At 36.9% G+C, this 17,287-nt stretch overlaps 1 protein-coding gene across 1 annotated transcript in view; it reads right to left on the reverse strand.

Annotated features, from left to right (window-relative positions):
* The window catches only part of LOC308266102 (HBS1-like protein), a gene marked incomplete at both ends in the record, with an annotated part of 49,162 nt that extends 33,036 nt beyond the window's left edge, over positions 1-16,126 (reverse strand). The window contains 6 exons of the mRNA XM_080700128.1: positions 3,137-3,254; positions 5,401-5,566; positions 5,981-6,243; positions 10,567-10,675; positions 14,509-14,624; positions 16,101-16,126. Coding sequence (XP_080556254.1) covers positions 3,137-3,254; positions 5,401-5,566; positions 5,981-6,243; positions 10,567-10,675; positions 14,509-14,624; positions 16,101-16,126 — 798 coding nt within the window. The remainder of the gene's footprint in view (positions 1-3,136; positions 3,255-5,400; positions 5,567-5,980; positions 6,244-10,566; positions 10,676-14,508; positions 14,625-16,100) is intronic.
* Positions 16,127-17,287: the final 1,161 nt, after the last annotated feature.

Here is a 17,287-nt window from a genome sequence, read left to right on the forward strand (position 1 = left end):
CAATTCTACTTCTATAAATTTATCCAAGGAAATAATTATGGATCTACAAGTATATTCACCAGAGTATTATTTATAATGATGAAAATTATGAATAAACCAAAACAGCATATCCATCCTCAATGAAGCTGTTGAAAAAACCTTGTATAAAAATTTTCCCAACTTTTGTGAATCATTTTGTGAAAAAAAGACAATTCTCCTCTCATATTCAAATTTTGCAAACAACAAAAGATGAAAAAGGCTAATGTCAGGTCAGCTCATTTTCCTTTATAGCCTTATTGAAACTGGCTTTGCTGGCTTCCATCATTCTTTTATGTTGATGGTTCTTTGTTGATTCCACTTGTTTCTGGTGGGTGCAGATTGTAAAACTTCACAACTAACAGTTTGTGCAAACATAGGCATCCCTTCATTTCATTTTTATCATTTATTTTTGTCAATTCATTGTCAGGACATTTTTAAAAAAGCATTCATTTTCTCTTTCACAGTTTTGCCTTGAGTGAAAACCTGTACTCAAAGACACCTGCTCCTCTGAGATCCAGACAAAAAGACTACGCATCACTGCAACCCCCTTGGCTCTATCTCAAAATGGGCATTCCTTCTTTGCAGGGCCCTCTGCCATGCCACTCCATTACTAAGTACCTGGCCTTTCAGCCAGAATAGAGTCCACAACAGGGTCTCTTTCTGTTGCTTCCTCAGAGACAGTATGTCTATGCTGTCCAGTTTTTTAAAAAATTTCACATATATTATAATACAATCCTCATCATACTGGGAAATGAAATGGGCATAAAATGTCAAGAAGTTATCAGAGTCTATATACTCTTAAAAGAACTTTAAAATTTAAATTAGAAGTATCAACCATACCCTTTGTTTGGTAGGGCCATTTATGCAATTATTTTTTTCCTTATACTCTTATCCAAATCTTCCTTATACTTTACTTCTGCTTTTAAGTGGAGTACTCCTTTCTATCCACTCACGGTTTATAATGCTGAACTCTCAATTCTTCAATAAGATACAGGCATTTTGATCAAAGATTCTTAGTACCCTTGACAAAGAATCTTACCACAGACTCTTTAGAAGTATTAAGAATCTTTGTAAATTGTAGTAATAAATTTGAAAACTGGCTCTTTTAATAAATAAGTAATATACAATATAATAAAATATAATATTTATTATTTATATTTATAACTAATAATAATATGATATAATAAAATAATAACACTTGCAATCACTACCTCAGGCAACTTGTCTAGTCTCTCTGTTAAAAATTTACTTACTTCATAGAAACACTGGAAAGTAAATATGTTACCCAGCTCTGACACTGCAAATCCTAGGCTAAGTAATTATAAATCTATTTTTCATCAGGTTTTGCTAATAACTGTAAAATTTACCTTAAATTAAAATCTGAACTTCACTGAATTGATATTAAGACACTTAATGTTATTAAGTGCTCTACCTAATCTTCATTCCTATTACCAACTCCAAAACATTGCTAGGTAATTTCGCTATTATTAACATACTTTCTGTGCACCTGTTTCTGTGAGCTCAAAAGCCTACACATTTTGAATATAATGGGATATAATAAAATTCAACTAGATAATCTCTAAAATACTTTCCTATGCTAATTCCATAAGAGATTTGGAATAAATTATCTTTATAATAATTCTGGACTCTCAGGTTCAAGAATTCCAATACATTTTTACTACAACTACTTCATTTATTTACTTATTTATTGTGTGTGTATGTGTGTGTGTGTGTGTGTGTGTGTGGTGTCTCTCCCATAAAACTATCAAAATGTCCTTTGCCCTCATAGTATCCCCACGCTGCCTCCCATTGTGCTCAGTACATAGCTATTCAGTAAGTATGCACTGAATAAACACACACACACACACACACACACTAACACACACACACACACACACACACACACACACCATGGACAAATACATATGAGGAGATAAAGAGAAATTAAAGTATATTGCATCCTTTGGTAAACAAATGATAACATATACCTCATAGGTATATTATGGAGGTAGGCATTAAAATGGGGAAAATATATTCCTTGTGGAGTGGCTATATAACACTAAATGCATAAACACCTAGCATAGTGTCTATTCCATTATATACTAAATCATTTCAATCATTTATAACATTTAGTCTATTAAATTAATACTCTAAAAACATTAACTTTCTAAAATGGAGTCAATTTCTCATTTATCTTCAGATATATATTAATTTACTCATGCAATATCCTTTTATGTTGAGAATGATTACAATGTCTTATATATGCAATGCCATTTTAATTATTTTAATTACTTAAATACATCTTTACCAATTTTTTCAGCTTGCTTATAAGGCATCACGTTATGTTTAAAATTAAAACTATCCTCTAATCCTTAGAGAGAGCAGACAGAACCTGAACTGCCCTCGGTACAGGAGGTAGTTCCAGTTGTCACACCAGCAATATAGGAGAGCTGTCTACATGCCAGGAAACTTGCTATTTTGGAAAACTTTTTGATCTTTACCAGACTGGTAGGAAATGCTGCTTCTAGGGTTTTAATTTGCATGTTTTTCTTTTATGAATAAAAAACTCTAAGGTAAATCCTGAAACAATCATTCCAAGTTATCAATAAATGAAAAATGAAGATATACTTTATGAAGGACTTTACTATTATTTTTGGCTACAAAGAAATTCACAGCTTTTATACATTCCCTTCTTATATATGGGAAAAGTTTTATAAAGTAAAGATTAAGAGATTATGAAAAACACAATTCTCAATTTTTTTCAAACTCTGAAAGTTAAACTTTTCAATTTTACAATACTTAAAAAATCCTAGAATTAAGCGGGTGTGGTTTCGCATGCTTTGTAATCCCAGCATGTGGGAGGCTGAGACAGGAGAATTGCGGTTCACAAACAGCCTCAGCTACTTAGTGAGGACCTCCACAACTTAGTGAGACCCTGTTTCAAAATAAAGAATAAAAAAAACGCCAGGGGGTATAGCTCAAAGGTCAAATGCCCCTGGGTTCCATCCCCCAGACCCCCAAAAAACCAAACAAACAAAAATCCTAGAATTAGAACCTTAACATCAAGAAATTTACCTACAATCAGGATAGTATATGTAGTTAAGGAAATAACTGGTACCTGGGCTGCTCCTGTGATCATATTTGGAATAAAATCCTTATGGCCTGGAGCATCCATTAATGTAATAACTTTGGTTGTGGTTTCAAATTTTGTCATACCAACATCCATTGTTACTCCCCTTAAAAGCAAAACATAAATGGTTAGAATGTACTAAAGAAATAATCAATGATGTAAATTAAATTTAAATGAGAACCAAAATTTTAATATAAGAATTTTCTTTAATCATTATTTTGAATAATTAAGCTATCAATTAAGGCTAGAAAATCTGTTATAAATAGAATTACATCCATATGGCTTTCAAAGAGGCTGTGAATGCAATCTATCAAAGTAATAAATATTGAGCCTGGTGTGGTGGCACACACTTGTAATCCCAGCATTCTGGAGACTGAGACTGAAAGATCGTGGATAGCCTCAGCTACTTAGGCCCTCCGCAACTTAGTGAGACTCTGTTTCAAAATAAAGAATAAAAAATAGGGGAGGGGTTGTAGCTCAGAGGTCAAATGCCCTTGGGTCCCATCCCCAGACCCACAAATAAAAAAAATGATAAATATTTCCCATTTCCTTAATTTTTATGAGTAGTATAAATTATGAACATTATAAATTAAGAAGGCTACATAGGCCATCTCCAGATGAGAGAAAAAATAAACACTGCTTAGGAGAAAAGATAAAATGAAAAATGAGCACTACCAAGAGGTATTTTTCTCAATGTTTATGCTTCACTAATTATAGAAATAAGTGTATAAAACTTTCATTTGCAAAGCTGATCAGTACATTTACAAATTTAAAAAACAGGAAATATCAAAAAAGATGCCAAGTTATTAAAAAATTTTAGAGAAATAATAGCAGTTGGCTTCATTTCCCATTTCATCTTAAAGACCAACACAATACTTTTCAGTCACAAAAATAAGGATTCAGAGTAGAGGATACAAATAAGGGAAACCAAAAGGCCATAAATTTTAATGATTTGTTTAGAAGATAGCAGGAAATTATTTAGGATTCTAATAGTTTCTCAAAATTGAAAACTGTCCAGCGAGTTTTTCTTACTAATGTGGCAAAGGTTTGTGATACTCTAGAGTTAAAAAGATACCTATGAAGGAATAAAAGATTGCTATGATTTAAATTCCTATTTATCAGAAGATCAAGGAATACTGTGACCTGCTTTACTGAGAATTATCTTATATATTATAATGTAGACTATGTAGGACTGTAAGAAAGTGAACATATACATCATTAGAAAAGTATGAAACTCTTGTACTGGCGCACGCTTGTAATCCCAGCATTCGGGAAGCTGAGACCTGGAGGATCATGGTTCACAGACAGCCTCAGCTACTTAGTGAGACCCTCTGCAACTCAGTGAGACCCGGTTTCAAAATAAAGACTAAAAAATAGGGCAGGGGATGTAGCTCGGAGGTCAAATGCCCCTGGTTCCATCACCAGACCCGCAAAAAAAAAAAAAAAGAAAGATAAAAGAAAGAAAAGTATGAAACTCTAATTATACTCTCTAGTTGTGTTCAGATTGAAGGCATCAGGGACACAGTCTAATCCTTTGTTAATTTAGGACTTTCACTGAACTTCACAGGTTTATCTTACATTTCACTTCATTATTCTGATGTCCTTTGGCTATTTCATCCCTAACACCCATAATATGATAAATATTATAATTCTAACAAAGCTTCAAAAGAAGTAGTATTTTTCTACATTCTTCTGCTAGAATCTCCACAAAATTACCACTAAAGAATAGAAACAGAAACAGAAGGAATAGATGACCAGATTATATCTATATAGTAGGATACAGATTTAATTACTTGTTGATTCTGTCTCATAAAAACATAATGCATAAAAATGAGTCAAGACTCACATTTTGGATTCCCTGTTTTTTTTTTGTAATCTACAGAGGAGAGCTTACTACAGTACCCTTTCCTTTATAACCTGATAGAAGATTAAGAGTCATACTCATAACTTTTATTCAAAATCAAGATGTGACATATACTTAGGGAGGTGACAACGGAAACCTTTCCAATAGAATAACTAACTTGAAGTACTTGTAGCTTCTTTCTGTGTGACTGTTTATTTTGTTTTTTCGTAAACATACATTAAGACTATTATCACAGAACTTGAAAGGTAAGAGTAATTACTATGATAAAATATTTAGAGTTTTTCTCAAAATACTTCATGGTATGGTTTACATATTTGACACATATTGCAAACTTATTTTTAAAAGACTGTATCATTTCAAAAAGAAAATTTTGAAATATAGTGACTACCTTTCCCTTTCTTCTCCAGTCTCATCCAAGACCCATGCATATGCAAACGAAGCCTTGCCAGCTTTTTTGGACTCTTGCTCATACTTATGCATAGTTCTTTTATTTACATTACCCAGGAGAAAAAGCACATGGCCCATCAGAGTACTTTTTCCAGCATCAACATGACCTGAGGAAAATTGATTCAGGATTAATACTAAGTTCATTTCCAGATGTTCACATAGAACATGCATTATTGCATGTATAATTCCATACTTCAGGTCAGTGTTTAGAGTAATAAAAGTCAATTTTACCAAATGACAAAACACCAAAACAGAGGGAAGAAAAGGCACCTCTCTGGAGGAAATTTCCATAATAAATATGTGCCATTTTTATAGTGTTGAAAAAATGAAAATGCCACAAATCAAATCTAATGCCCTCCTAGGTAACCTGGCATTATTTGCCCCAGGGTGACCAGACAGCATTATGATGCAATGCCTTTTTGCTTTATGTTTATTCCACCCTTATAGAATGCAGAGTGTCCCACTCCATTCCCAGAAGCCCTCAGGGGAAGGTAGAGCAGACAGAGGAAGGAAGGGCATACCAATGACCACTAAGTTGAGGAGCTGCTTCCCACCCTGCCGCTTCTCCAGTTCTGCCTTCACATCTATCTGCTGCCTCAGCTTGCCTGACTTCTTCACTGGAGTTGGTGTTGAACTCTGTTCTTCCAAAGCTTGATTGGAGTGGGGTGGGAGCGCCAACTTGGAAACAGTCCCAAGAACTTCAGAAGAAGCGATGCTGGGATCTTCACCCGGAGGTCCTTTTTGAGGAGTTTGGAAACTATGACCATTTTCCTCAGAAGGTACTCTACAGAAAGCAGATAAGAAAGAAATATTTGAAACCAACTAAACTGATGTCCCATAGTATCCTAGTATCCTAAGGTCATAATCCTTTACATTCCAGACCAAAAATGATCTCTAAGTAGCTAGAATCTATTTAGGTAGAAATAATAAGTAGCCAGGCCCAAACCACAAAAATACAAAGTTGGAGATCCCAGGAGGAGAAAAATTCTACCAAAAAGACAGACTAAGAAAAAAAATTTTGTAAAAAAATTGAAATTTAAGGTCCAAGCCCATAGCATTGGTCATAATCATCAAAACCAGTGGCATAAAATAGATATTTTATAAAAATTGTACAGCCGGGCATGGTGGCGCACGCTTGTAATCCCCGCGCTTGGGAGGCAGAGACAGGAGGATCGCGCAGGTTCGAAGTCAGCCGCGCTGGCTTAGGAGACCCTGTTTCCAAATAAAAATGTAAAACTGGGTCTGGGAGTGTAGCCCGGAGGTAGAAGGGCTTCCAGGAACCCCAGTACCACCAAAAAAAAAAAAAAAAAAAAAAAATTTGTACAAAATGTGTTACTGGAGATAAATTAGTATCAAAAATAGTTTTGCCACTAATTTATCTTTTCAACAAAATAAACTATGATCTTTTCTAATCAAACAGTAACCTTATGGGAAAGATCTCTAAATGTCTAGTTTCTTAATATTTCTGACAAAAGGAACATAAATTCATTGGTTCAACAATCAATTTACTAAAAACTACAACATACAGTATGTTCTGATGTTGAGAAGAAAAAATATATAGAAATAAAATATCTATCATTCTCTAAAACTTAAAATCTAGTGAAGGACTGAGATAAGTAAAATAAAAGCAAGAAGATAAACTTTATGTATCCTCTCTTTGACAGTAATGACGAATCCAAAAGTACACAGTGATCTCAGTTTCCTCGGCTCTTTGAATTTGGCTACTCCCTACAGAAGCAGCACCAGGGCTATCATCCTACGTGTGACTATAAAGAATGTGACCTATCAGTCAGATTATACTGAGCCCTACATATCCTTTCACAACTATGGAAAAACAGAATTAGCACTAAGAGCAGATTAAATTACAAATCAGTAAGAAAGAAGCCAATTCCATCCAGCTCAAGTAGAGCTAGCAAAGCAGAACTACATACAGAATGCAACTATAAAAACCATCTAAGGCTGCAGAACAATGAAGGAAGTGTGTACGAAAGAGTAATTGATTTCCCTCTTGCTCACTACTAACAACAACAAAACAGATTATTTTCTGCTCTTGGCAGTTTTACAGGCTCAACATTAACCCTCCATCCCAAGCTTAGGATGGAGAAAAAGAGGCAAATCAACCATTTGCCGTTGATGAAGCACTGAGATCAGTGCTTACTCATGAGTCTGAGGCAGGAGGATCACAAGTTGGATGGAGGCCAGCCTCGGCAACCTAGAAAGACCTTCACAAGCTAAATCAAGTGAAATCAAACTTCGACTCTAATTTGTAAGTATTTATTTTAATTACCACAGCTAGTTCCAAAATCAAAGAATAACAACCCTCTACCTTAAGAGTAGTGAAAAATATATATACAAATTCCAATGAAGGTATTCTACAAGAATGACTAAACATACACTCTGGTTCTGATCAGCACTAGGAGAAATCATAATCTCAGGCTTAAAATCTTTTTGTTTTTAGCTAAAGTATCTTTTCTTAAGAGGAAAGCCTATGCTAAATCCACTATGGAAAACAGATGTAGACAGCCAAGGCTGCAAAGCTAAGCATGGCTTTGAAGTGCAGCACACCCACCAACCAGGCAGCCTCACTCGATAAGAAGGAAGAACTTCTCAAATCTCAGGTCTGACCTGACCATTTCATTTGAAATTCAGTTAACAAGAAACATCTGCTTTTTTCTCACTTTCAATTTAACAACCCCTTTCAGGTAACTTCAGTAAGTTGCAAATTAAATCACTAAATTAATTCACTAAAATTGTTATCCTGTTGGAGGGAAGTAACTAGAAAAGCATCCTTAGGTAAGTCTGCACCTAGTTAAAAATGATGTTTTAAGATTTGCAAAGTCGCTGGGCGTGGTAGGGCACGCTTGTAAACCCAGCATTTGGGAGGCTGAAACAAGAGGATCCCAGTTCGTGGACAGCCTCAGCTACTTAGTGAGGCCTTCTGCAACTTAGTGAGACCCTGTTTCAAAATAAAGAATAAAATATCAGGCTGGGGTGTAACTCAGAGGTTGAACGCCCCTGAGTTCCATCCCCAGTACCCCCCCCCAAAAAAAAAGAAAAGAAAAAAAGGAAATTTGCAAAGTCTCTAAGATCTAAAAACTGACCATTCTCTGTTCACACCCAGAATCGCTGACTGATGTGAATGAAAGAATAAATTAAATTTTTTTCAAGTATTTTCTGGTATAATTTTGTAATATTATCTAATATTATAAAATGACTAATTTTATTCATAAACCACTTTTCCAAAAGTGGGGTTTTTAATACATGAATCTACATTTAATCTTTATTCTTGAGTTGATATTTAGACGTCAATAATCTAGATTTAAGCGGTTAAGTGTAGACTATTCTACATGTCATATTCCTACCATTTATACTGAACCTTATATTACATACATTTTCTAGCTATGTTAACTATTTCATTAGTACGAAAGTTTTTTTTTAAGTCCCTTCCAACCAATGCATTACCCTTTACAAAATATTTATTGGTAGAAATGGATCTTCAGTAGCACTATATTCAATAAATTCTGTATTCTCCTCAAGGATCTTGTGTGGGACCGGGAATTTAACCCAGCCCTGTTTTATCTTTTATTTTAAAACAGTCTCACTATGCTGCAAAGGACCTCACTAAGTTTGCTGAGCTGGTGGCAAGCCTGCAATTCTCCTGGCTAGCTTCCCAAGTTCTGGGATTACAAGCATGTGCCACCATGCCTGGCTTATTATCTATGAATCTGAACCCAGGAGCACTCTACCTCCCAGCTATACCCTCAGGCCTTTCTAAAAAATTTTGAAACAGCTAAGCTGCAGAGGGTCTCATTAAATTGCTGAGGCTGGCTTTAAACCTGTTGTCATCCTATTTTAGCCTCCCAAGTACTGGGAAAACAAGTGTGGCCACCTCACCCAGCTTTATTTGTACTTTCAAAAAAGTCTCAAACAGACTGAACTCAAGTTAAATAACTTATATGTTGTAAATTATTCACATTTCATTTGATTAAAAGAAATATAGCCGAGCATGGTGGCACACGCTCATAATCCCAGCATCGGGGAGGCTGAGACTGGAGGATCAGGGTTTGCCGACAGCCTCAGCTGTTTAGTGAGGCCCTCCGCAACTTAATGAGACCCTGTTTTGAAATAAAAAATAAAAATAGGTCAGGGGGTGTAGCTCGGAGGTTGAATGTCCCTGGGTTCCATCCCCAGACCTGCAAAAACAAACAAAAAAAGAAGTACGTGCTCAGTGTTATACATTGCTTGCTATCTAATAAGTCAGATTGTCAGAGACACTTAGTATTATCTTAGTTATCCAATTCATCCTAATCCATTTTCTTTCACAGATGATAAGGAATAAATAAGTGCTGCCAGGCGTGGTGGCGCACCCTGGTAATCCCCACGCTTGGGAGGTGGAGACAGGAGGATCGCGCAGGTTCGAAGTCAGCCGTGCTGGCTTAAGAGACCCTTGTTTCCAAATAAAATATAAAATAGGTCTGGGAGTGTAGCCCAGAAGTAGAAGGGTTCTATCCATCCCCAGCACCACCACCAAAAAAAAAAAAAAAGAATAAATAAGTGCTACTATCTTCTTATGACTTGTTATTATATATATGTATATGTATATATATATACATATATATATATATATAAATTCCAGGTACGTTTAATTTTATGCCATTGCTATGTAATCAATTTATTCAATATAAAGATCTAAATTACTTTAAATATAATATTTTATTTATTAAAAATTTAATCATTCTATGATTCACTGATTAAAATAACTCCTATACCCCATATATTTGTGCCACCTAGTGGTATAAGAATTCCCTATCTCAGAAGGCTAGATTTCACAAAATCATAGGGTTTTCATGTTAAAAAAGCTATAAATTGTTTAATGTTGTGAGGAATGACAATGAGAAACAGTAAGTAACACACATAGACACATAGAAATTAGGCTAGTCCAGCCTAATTTCTCCTTCCCTCCTCTTTTATTATGTTACACTGAGGAAATGGAGTGCTTCAATGCTAATGAAATATTATAGAAAACTAAAAAGCATCCTCTTTCTTATAGACTACCAAGAGGCAATACTGACTTCAGAAAAGCAGGGAAAGAGCCTTAGAATCTTACCTGGGTATTTCGAATCCCATCGTTTGCTTCTTTCCAGACACTGTCATTTTAGCAACTTTTGGCACAATGTCAGATTCACTTCGAGATGACTGAGATCCTATTGATTTTCCTAATTATAGAGCAAAATATAAATGGCTAAGTCAATATATTAGTAACATATATTATTTTTACTTATATATTAGCAGTAATATATTAGTAATATATATTACACATTATATAAATTATAACAATTTTCACAGAATTCCTGTCTTTAAAACACCCAATCATTTCTCAAAAAATATTTAGTTATATATAAGTGCTGAAATAAATTCTATCACCCTATTTCGGGAAATCCCCTACTGTCAGGGCTCTCCGATGCTTAACCTCCACCAAATCTCTTCCTAATTTTGAACTGAATGTTAAGTTTCAGTATTAAGAAGTCACAAGGTGGTTTCTGCCCTGAGCCTTGTGCTGACATTACACCTAAACCCTCTACCTCCCTCTCCTACCACACCCTTTCAAAATACTAAAATTGTCTGGTCAGTTAGCAGATGGCTGAACTATTTTTAATCCTGTGAGGTTTATAAACCAATGAACAAGTTGAGAGTCTGCTGAATTTTGCTAGAATACTGTAATATGCTTGCACAGAATGCTAGACTTAGTACCTGACACTACAAGGAATGTGGGGGAGGAAGAAGTCAGTGTCAAAAAGAATGAATATTTTTGTGTGTGTGTGGTATTGGGGGTGGAACTTAGGGGCTTTTCTACCTCGGGGCTATACTCCCAGACCTATTTTATACTTTATTTGGAAACAGGGTCTCTCTAAGTTGCTGAGAGCCTCACTAAGTAGCTGAGGTTGGCTTCGAACCTGTGAGATCCTCCTGTCTCAGCCTCCCAAGTGCTGGGATTACAAGCATGCACCACCACGCCTGGCTCGAAAAGAATAATTTAAAAACTGAAGGATAAATTTCGAGCCAGATCAAACTAACACTTCATAGATTTGATCCTAAGATAATTCACTGAATTTTTAAAAAATGTATCTTCATAACTTTGAAAAAGAGTACCATCAGGATTAAATCTACATAAAACTATAAAAACCATATATTCTATATCTACAAATATATATGCAGAAACAAATTAATTAGGAAAAATAATGTTCCAAATTCATTCAAAATTACTGTTTGCCTCCTATATACCAACCACTATTCTGGAATGCAAAGCTGAACAAGAGGAGACACAATGCTTGTGCTCAGAGAGCTTACTGTCTAGTAGGGAAAGGCATCCACAAAAATATACAATTACAACTGTTGCTAGTGTCAAAAGAATCCATGCATAATGTCAAAAGACCAGATGACAGGGTACATGAATTAGAGAGCTTTTCTGGGAAAGTGAGAATTAGAGCCATGTTATATATTAAAAAAAAAAAGCTAGCATGAAAGGAAAAGCCTTTCAAAGGCAGAGTCATTTGCACAAAGGCCCCATTGTAGGAGAAAATGTAGTACTTCAGAGCAAGTAAAATCAGAAGGGAGCTAAGTGAACCTGGAGAGGTGGGCAGGCCAGCCACGCAGGACCTTCAGGCCATACCAAAGACCCTCATGTTTATTCTACAGAAGTGGATATGACCAAGATGAAATAAGCCAAAGGCAGGAAGCAGAGAGAAGAGGAAAATGAAAAAGCATCTAAAACAGCTTAAGGATGAGAAAATTACTCAATTAAAATATATCGGGAATTTGGATCATCTGAGCTCTCTCAAAGGGAATGTCAAGAAGGAAGTTCAACATGTTGGTCAAACTTAAAACTATACCCCAGTAGAAAGTTATGGACTTGAGATGTATAAAGATAACCCAATGTGCCAAAAAAAGAAGGGGGGGGGGTTCTGAGCTGAGGCATATATTTGTGATTTTTGAACACATAATTGGTAGTGGACGACACAGACATAAGTACGACCAGATAATCAGAGACAGAGATTGGGGGGTCCTGAGAGCAGTTTTTTAAAAACAGAAGTGGTTCCTAGGACAAAGCCTTAGGAGAACTCCAGCATCTAAGTGCAAGACAATACACATGCAAGAAAATGAAGCGTGGGGCTGAGAAAGCTGAGGAAAGAGAATGTTTGGTGAAGCTACAGCACTGGGATCTGACCCTTCAGCTGAAAGTCAGGCAACCAGGGTGAGGACTGAAAACACCACTAGTGTAATGATCACTGTAGAAAAAGGTCACTGGTGGAATTAGCAAGAGCCATTTAAAATAAGTGATGGAAGCAAAAGCCAGAATGGCTAAAAGAAGGAAGAGGAGAAGGGGAGGGAATAGAAGAGGAGGAGGTAGAGGAGGAGGAGAGGAAGAGGAGAAAACAGACAAAAATAAAATGTATGCCCATTGCCTCTCATTTATACTTCAAAGCCCATAAGCACTAAAAAATTTAAAAGGATTTTAAATAACTTGTTTGGAAGCAAAATCTGACATGGGCTAATGTGAAGTTAATAATCTATAGTCCTTATTTATACCACTTAAAGTGAAAAAACCCATACTTTTCAGGGCAGAAATAGCGATGTGTTTGATCATGAGGGTACTGCTCTACTCACTGGAGCTGTTATGCCATATTCAGTACGTACATGGTAATGCTTTCCTAAATCCGCAAAATTCAAAAATACTGAATTGAATCTGGCCTAAAGTGATTGAAGAAACTTTAGATGTCCAAAAATGATTCTTTTTAAAGAAGTCTGGCTGGAAAGGAAGGGGTGCATTAGTAGAATGTCATCAGAAGGGAGACGTGAGATCAAGCTCATGGAAAAGACAAAACCACAAACCTGAAAGAGATTTTAGGTTTTAGAATATACTAGGAAGAGATCACCAATCAATCAATCTCTATCTCTCTCTCTCTCTCTCTCTCTCTCTCTCTCTCTCTCTCTCTCTCTCTCTCCCTCCCTCCCTCCCTCCCTCCCTCCCTCCCTCCCTTCCTTCTTTCCTCTCTTTTTCAGTACTGGGATGGAACCCAGAGGCATTCTACCCCTGAGCTACACCCCCAGCCCTATTTTTAATTCTTTATTTTGAAACAAGTTCTAAGTTGCAGAGGGCTTCACTAAGTAGCTGAGGCTGGCCGCAAACCTGTGATCCTCCTGTCTCTCTGCCTTCTAAGTACTGGTATTATAAGCGTGCACCACCATGCTCAGCTATGAATATCTGTTTCTGAGAAGGCAGAAAAGGACAGAACCCAAAGCACAGGTAGAAACTGAACTAAAATTGGAAAGTGGCTCTTCTATTTCAAAAGGAAGATTTTTATGATAAGAAGCTGGAAGATGAAAATTCCTAATGCATGGCTTCTATTTTCTCATTAACATAGCAGCAGTTACCTGCTGAGACTGAGGCTGGATGGAAAAATTAGAAAGATTTGAGAAGTGAGTAGTATTTGATAATTTTTGCACAGTGGAGCACAGGTGAAAAAAATTAGGGAAAGTGTTCAAGAATAATGAGAGTCCACAAAAGTTTTGTGAAAATGAATTTATTGTAGGATCAATCTGCCTTTCTGTGTGACTTTCTCTAGCAATGTACAGCCATTCCAAAAAAGGCATTAACTGCTTCATAGAGGGTTAAGGTTCTATCCAACAGGTGCCAGCAGAAAGCAACAAGGTAGCTGAAGATACCAAGTCTCCAAAAGGTTATTGAAATTATTAAAGATCTTGAAACCTAAGCTAGCTAAATAAAACGATAAAAGGAAAACAGTGATGCACTGGGAGAAAGCAGAGGGGTGGATAGGTCAACAAAAGGTCATGGTACGAAAAGCACAATTAGAAGTAGCTGTGGTCAGAATGAGACACAGTGGATTGGTGACTTTGAAGGACAGAAAATACCAGTGAACTGCCAGTGAGAGGTGAAGGTCACTGCAAATGGAGAGGTCAAGGAGTAGAGAGTGCTCCTTCAGCTGGACTTGGTGTTATATATACAAGCCCTAGTGTAAGCTGTGAGCACGAAGAGCTGAGGGTCCAGAGGAAAGTGTGAGCCAGAAGTTAGTCTTTGCCGAATAGGGAGACGCGGCATGAGGGTGCTCAGCAGACGAAGGCAGCAGGGCTAAGGAAAGGCTGACCCTGGCAAAAGACAAGACCCTCAAGGACACAGAGATTAAGTGAGGAAAGGGATGGAGGAATAATGATGTTGGAAGGGCAGAGAAAAGAAGATGAGGTTGACCTTCACAGCCCTGAGGTTTAAGAGGCTACAAATGAAATAAAACAAGGAAGTGAAATAACATTGGAAAAACAGCTGAGAAGGACAGAGGGCTTGGCCTTTCATGGAAAAAGCAGTTCCTAGAGTTCCAGTAAAGGTGAAGAAGTGTGCCGGGCGTGGTGGCACATGCTTGTAATCCCCGCGCTTGGGAGGCAGAGACAGGATGATCGCATAGGTTCAAAGCCAGCCGTGTGCGCTGGCTTAGGAGACCCTGTTTCCAAATAAAAATGTAAAAATAGGTCTGGGAGTGTAGCCCGGAGGTAGAAGGGCTTCCAGGAACCCCAGTACTACCAAAAAAAAAAAAAAAAAAAAAAAAAAAAAGGTGAAGAAGTGTGAGGGGGTGAGGAAGGAGAAGGCTTAGAGGAGGACATTTAGGATATTATAACAGTGACGGTGCAGTGGTGGAGGTGCAGAGTGTGTGTGTGTGTGTGTGTGTGTGTGTGTGTGTGTGTGTGTGTGTAAAAAATAGAAAGGGAAGAGGAGGAGGAGGAAGAGGAGGAAGGCAGGAGACATCCCGATTGTGTAAAACAAGGAAAGGAGACAGTTTTGGGCCCCTGTTACAAGAACAGAAAAATAATAATAAAGCATGGAAATGTCTCAACTAGACTCTATTGAACTCATTCCAACTTCCCATCAATGTTCATGTTTTTATCTTCCAACCATATTAACATAAAAACTTTCTTGACGCATATATGCATTTAGCACATTGAAATACTGTAATTTTGATTTTCTAAAAAGTGGGTGGGTTGCCGGGCATGGTGGCGCATGCTTGTAATCCCCGCGCTTGGGAGGCGGAGACAGGAGGATCGTGCTGGTTCGGAGACAGCTTCGCTGGCTTACTCTTCGCTGGCTTACCCTGTTTCCACATAAAAAAGTAAAACAATAGGTCTGGGAGTGTAGCGCGTGGGAATGTATACTACAATCACATAAAAAGTTTGCAAGCAGAGAAAATCACTGCGATCTTTCAATATTTCTGGGAATACAATAAATATATTACTTTTTTGTGGTACTAGGGATGAAACCCGGGGCATTCTAGCTCTGAGCTACACCTCCAGCCCTATTTTTTATTCTTTATTTTGAAATCAGATCTCACTGAGTTGCAAAGGGCCTCACTAAATAGCTGAGTCTGTCTTTGAACCGCGATCCTCTGGTCTCAGCCTCCCAAATGCTAGGATTACAAGCGTGCACCACCATGCCCAGCTAATATATTACTTTTTGGTGATTCTTATCTATAGGACATAAAACTCAAGACACACCATTTCAAATTTTAGTTAAATAACAGTAGATGGAAAATAGCCAGTATTATACATTTGAATACTGATTAAAGAAACAGGACTTACTCTCCGCCCCCGGTCAGGTATGCCATTATGAAGGTAACAAAACCACAATACATTCTTGACAGATAAATGCACCATACACATAAAATTTTGCATGGTATTTCAAGGGGTTCAATACATCCAATTCTGGAATAATCCTCCATTTAGGAGATAACCTTGGTGCAGGTTATTCTAAAAACATATATTCAAAAGAATGCATTCCAGCCGGGCATGACAGCGCACACTTGTAATCCCCATGCTTGGGAGGCAGAGACAAGAGGATGGAGCAGGTTCGAAGCCAGCTGCATTGGCTCAAGAGACCCTGTTCCTAAATAAAAAGTATAAAATAGGTCTGGTAGTGTAGCCCGGAGGTAGAAGGGTTTCCAAAAACCCCAGTACCACCAAAAATTAATAATAATGTATTCCATAGTCAAAGACAAAAAACACACATTCAGTAAGTTATCCACTGAGCTGTTATTAAGACCAATATGATGCACTTCTACTTATCCAACCATATTACAAAGTCTTATGATTAGTATGGCATCTGATGAACTACTGAGACAGGTCAGAAATGAACTAACAACTAAAATAGCCAGTTAATGATCTTAAAAAGATACAATGTAAATATTTAAATCTATCATATTTTTTAAAATTATAAAATATTTATTGTATCCTGTCATCCTTCCCAATCAGATGGAAATTCATTAACTGTATAAAAATCCCAAGAAACTTAGCACTAAATTTTCAGAAGTCTCAAAATATGGCAGCAGGGAATCTGCACTGGATGGGAAATAGGTAGGTTGGATTATGGTCTCTGCCACTAATCAGCTGTAACTTGACGGCTTAAGCAGTTCATTTCACTATCTTAAGTCTTTAGAAGGTTTCTTTTTTTTTTTTTTTTTTTTTTTTTTTTTTTTTGGTAGTGCTAGGAAGGAACCTAGGGCCTCCTACTTGTGCCACTTCCCCAGCCCTCCTCTGAGGTTTGGTACAAAGTATATGAAGTCTATTCATTTTATGAAGTGAATTAAGGTTTCTATCCCTTGAATGTATGTATTTGACTCCTAAACCACAAAAATGTCCTTCAAGTCAAATGGGCTACTATGAAGTAAAATTAAGATATGCCATCCCAAAGGGAAGATATCAATGTCCTCCTCAAAGCCAAACAAAACTCACCCATCAAATCAGTCACCCAAAAGATATGCATGCCAAAG

This window comes from Muscardinus avellanarius (assembly GCF_963383645.1).
Source record: "Muscardinus avellanarius genome assembly, chromosome: 8".
Classification (NCBI taxonomy): domain Eukaryota; kingdom Metazoa; phylum Chordata; class Mammalia; order Rodentia; family Gliridae; genus Muscardinus; species Muscardinus avellanarius.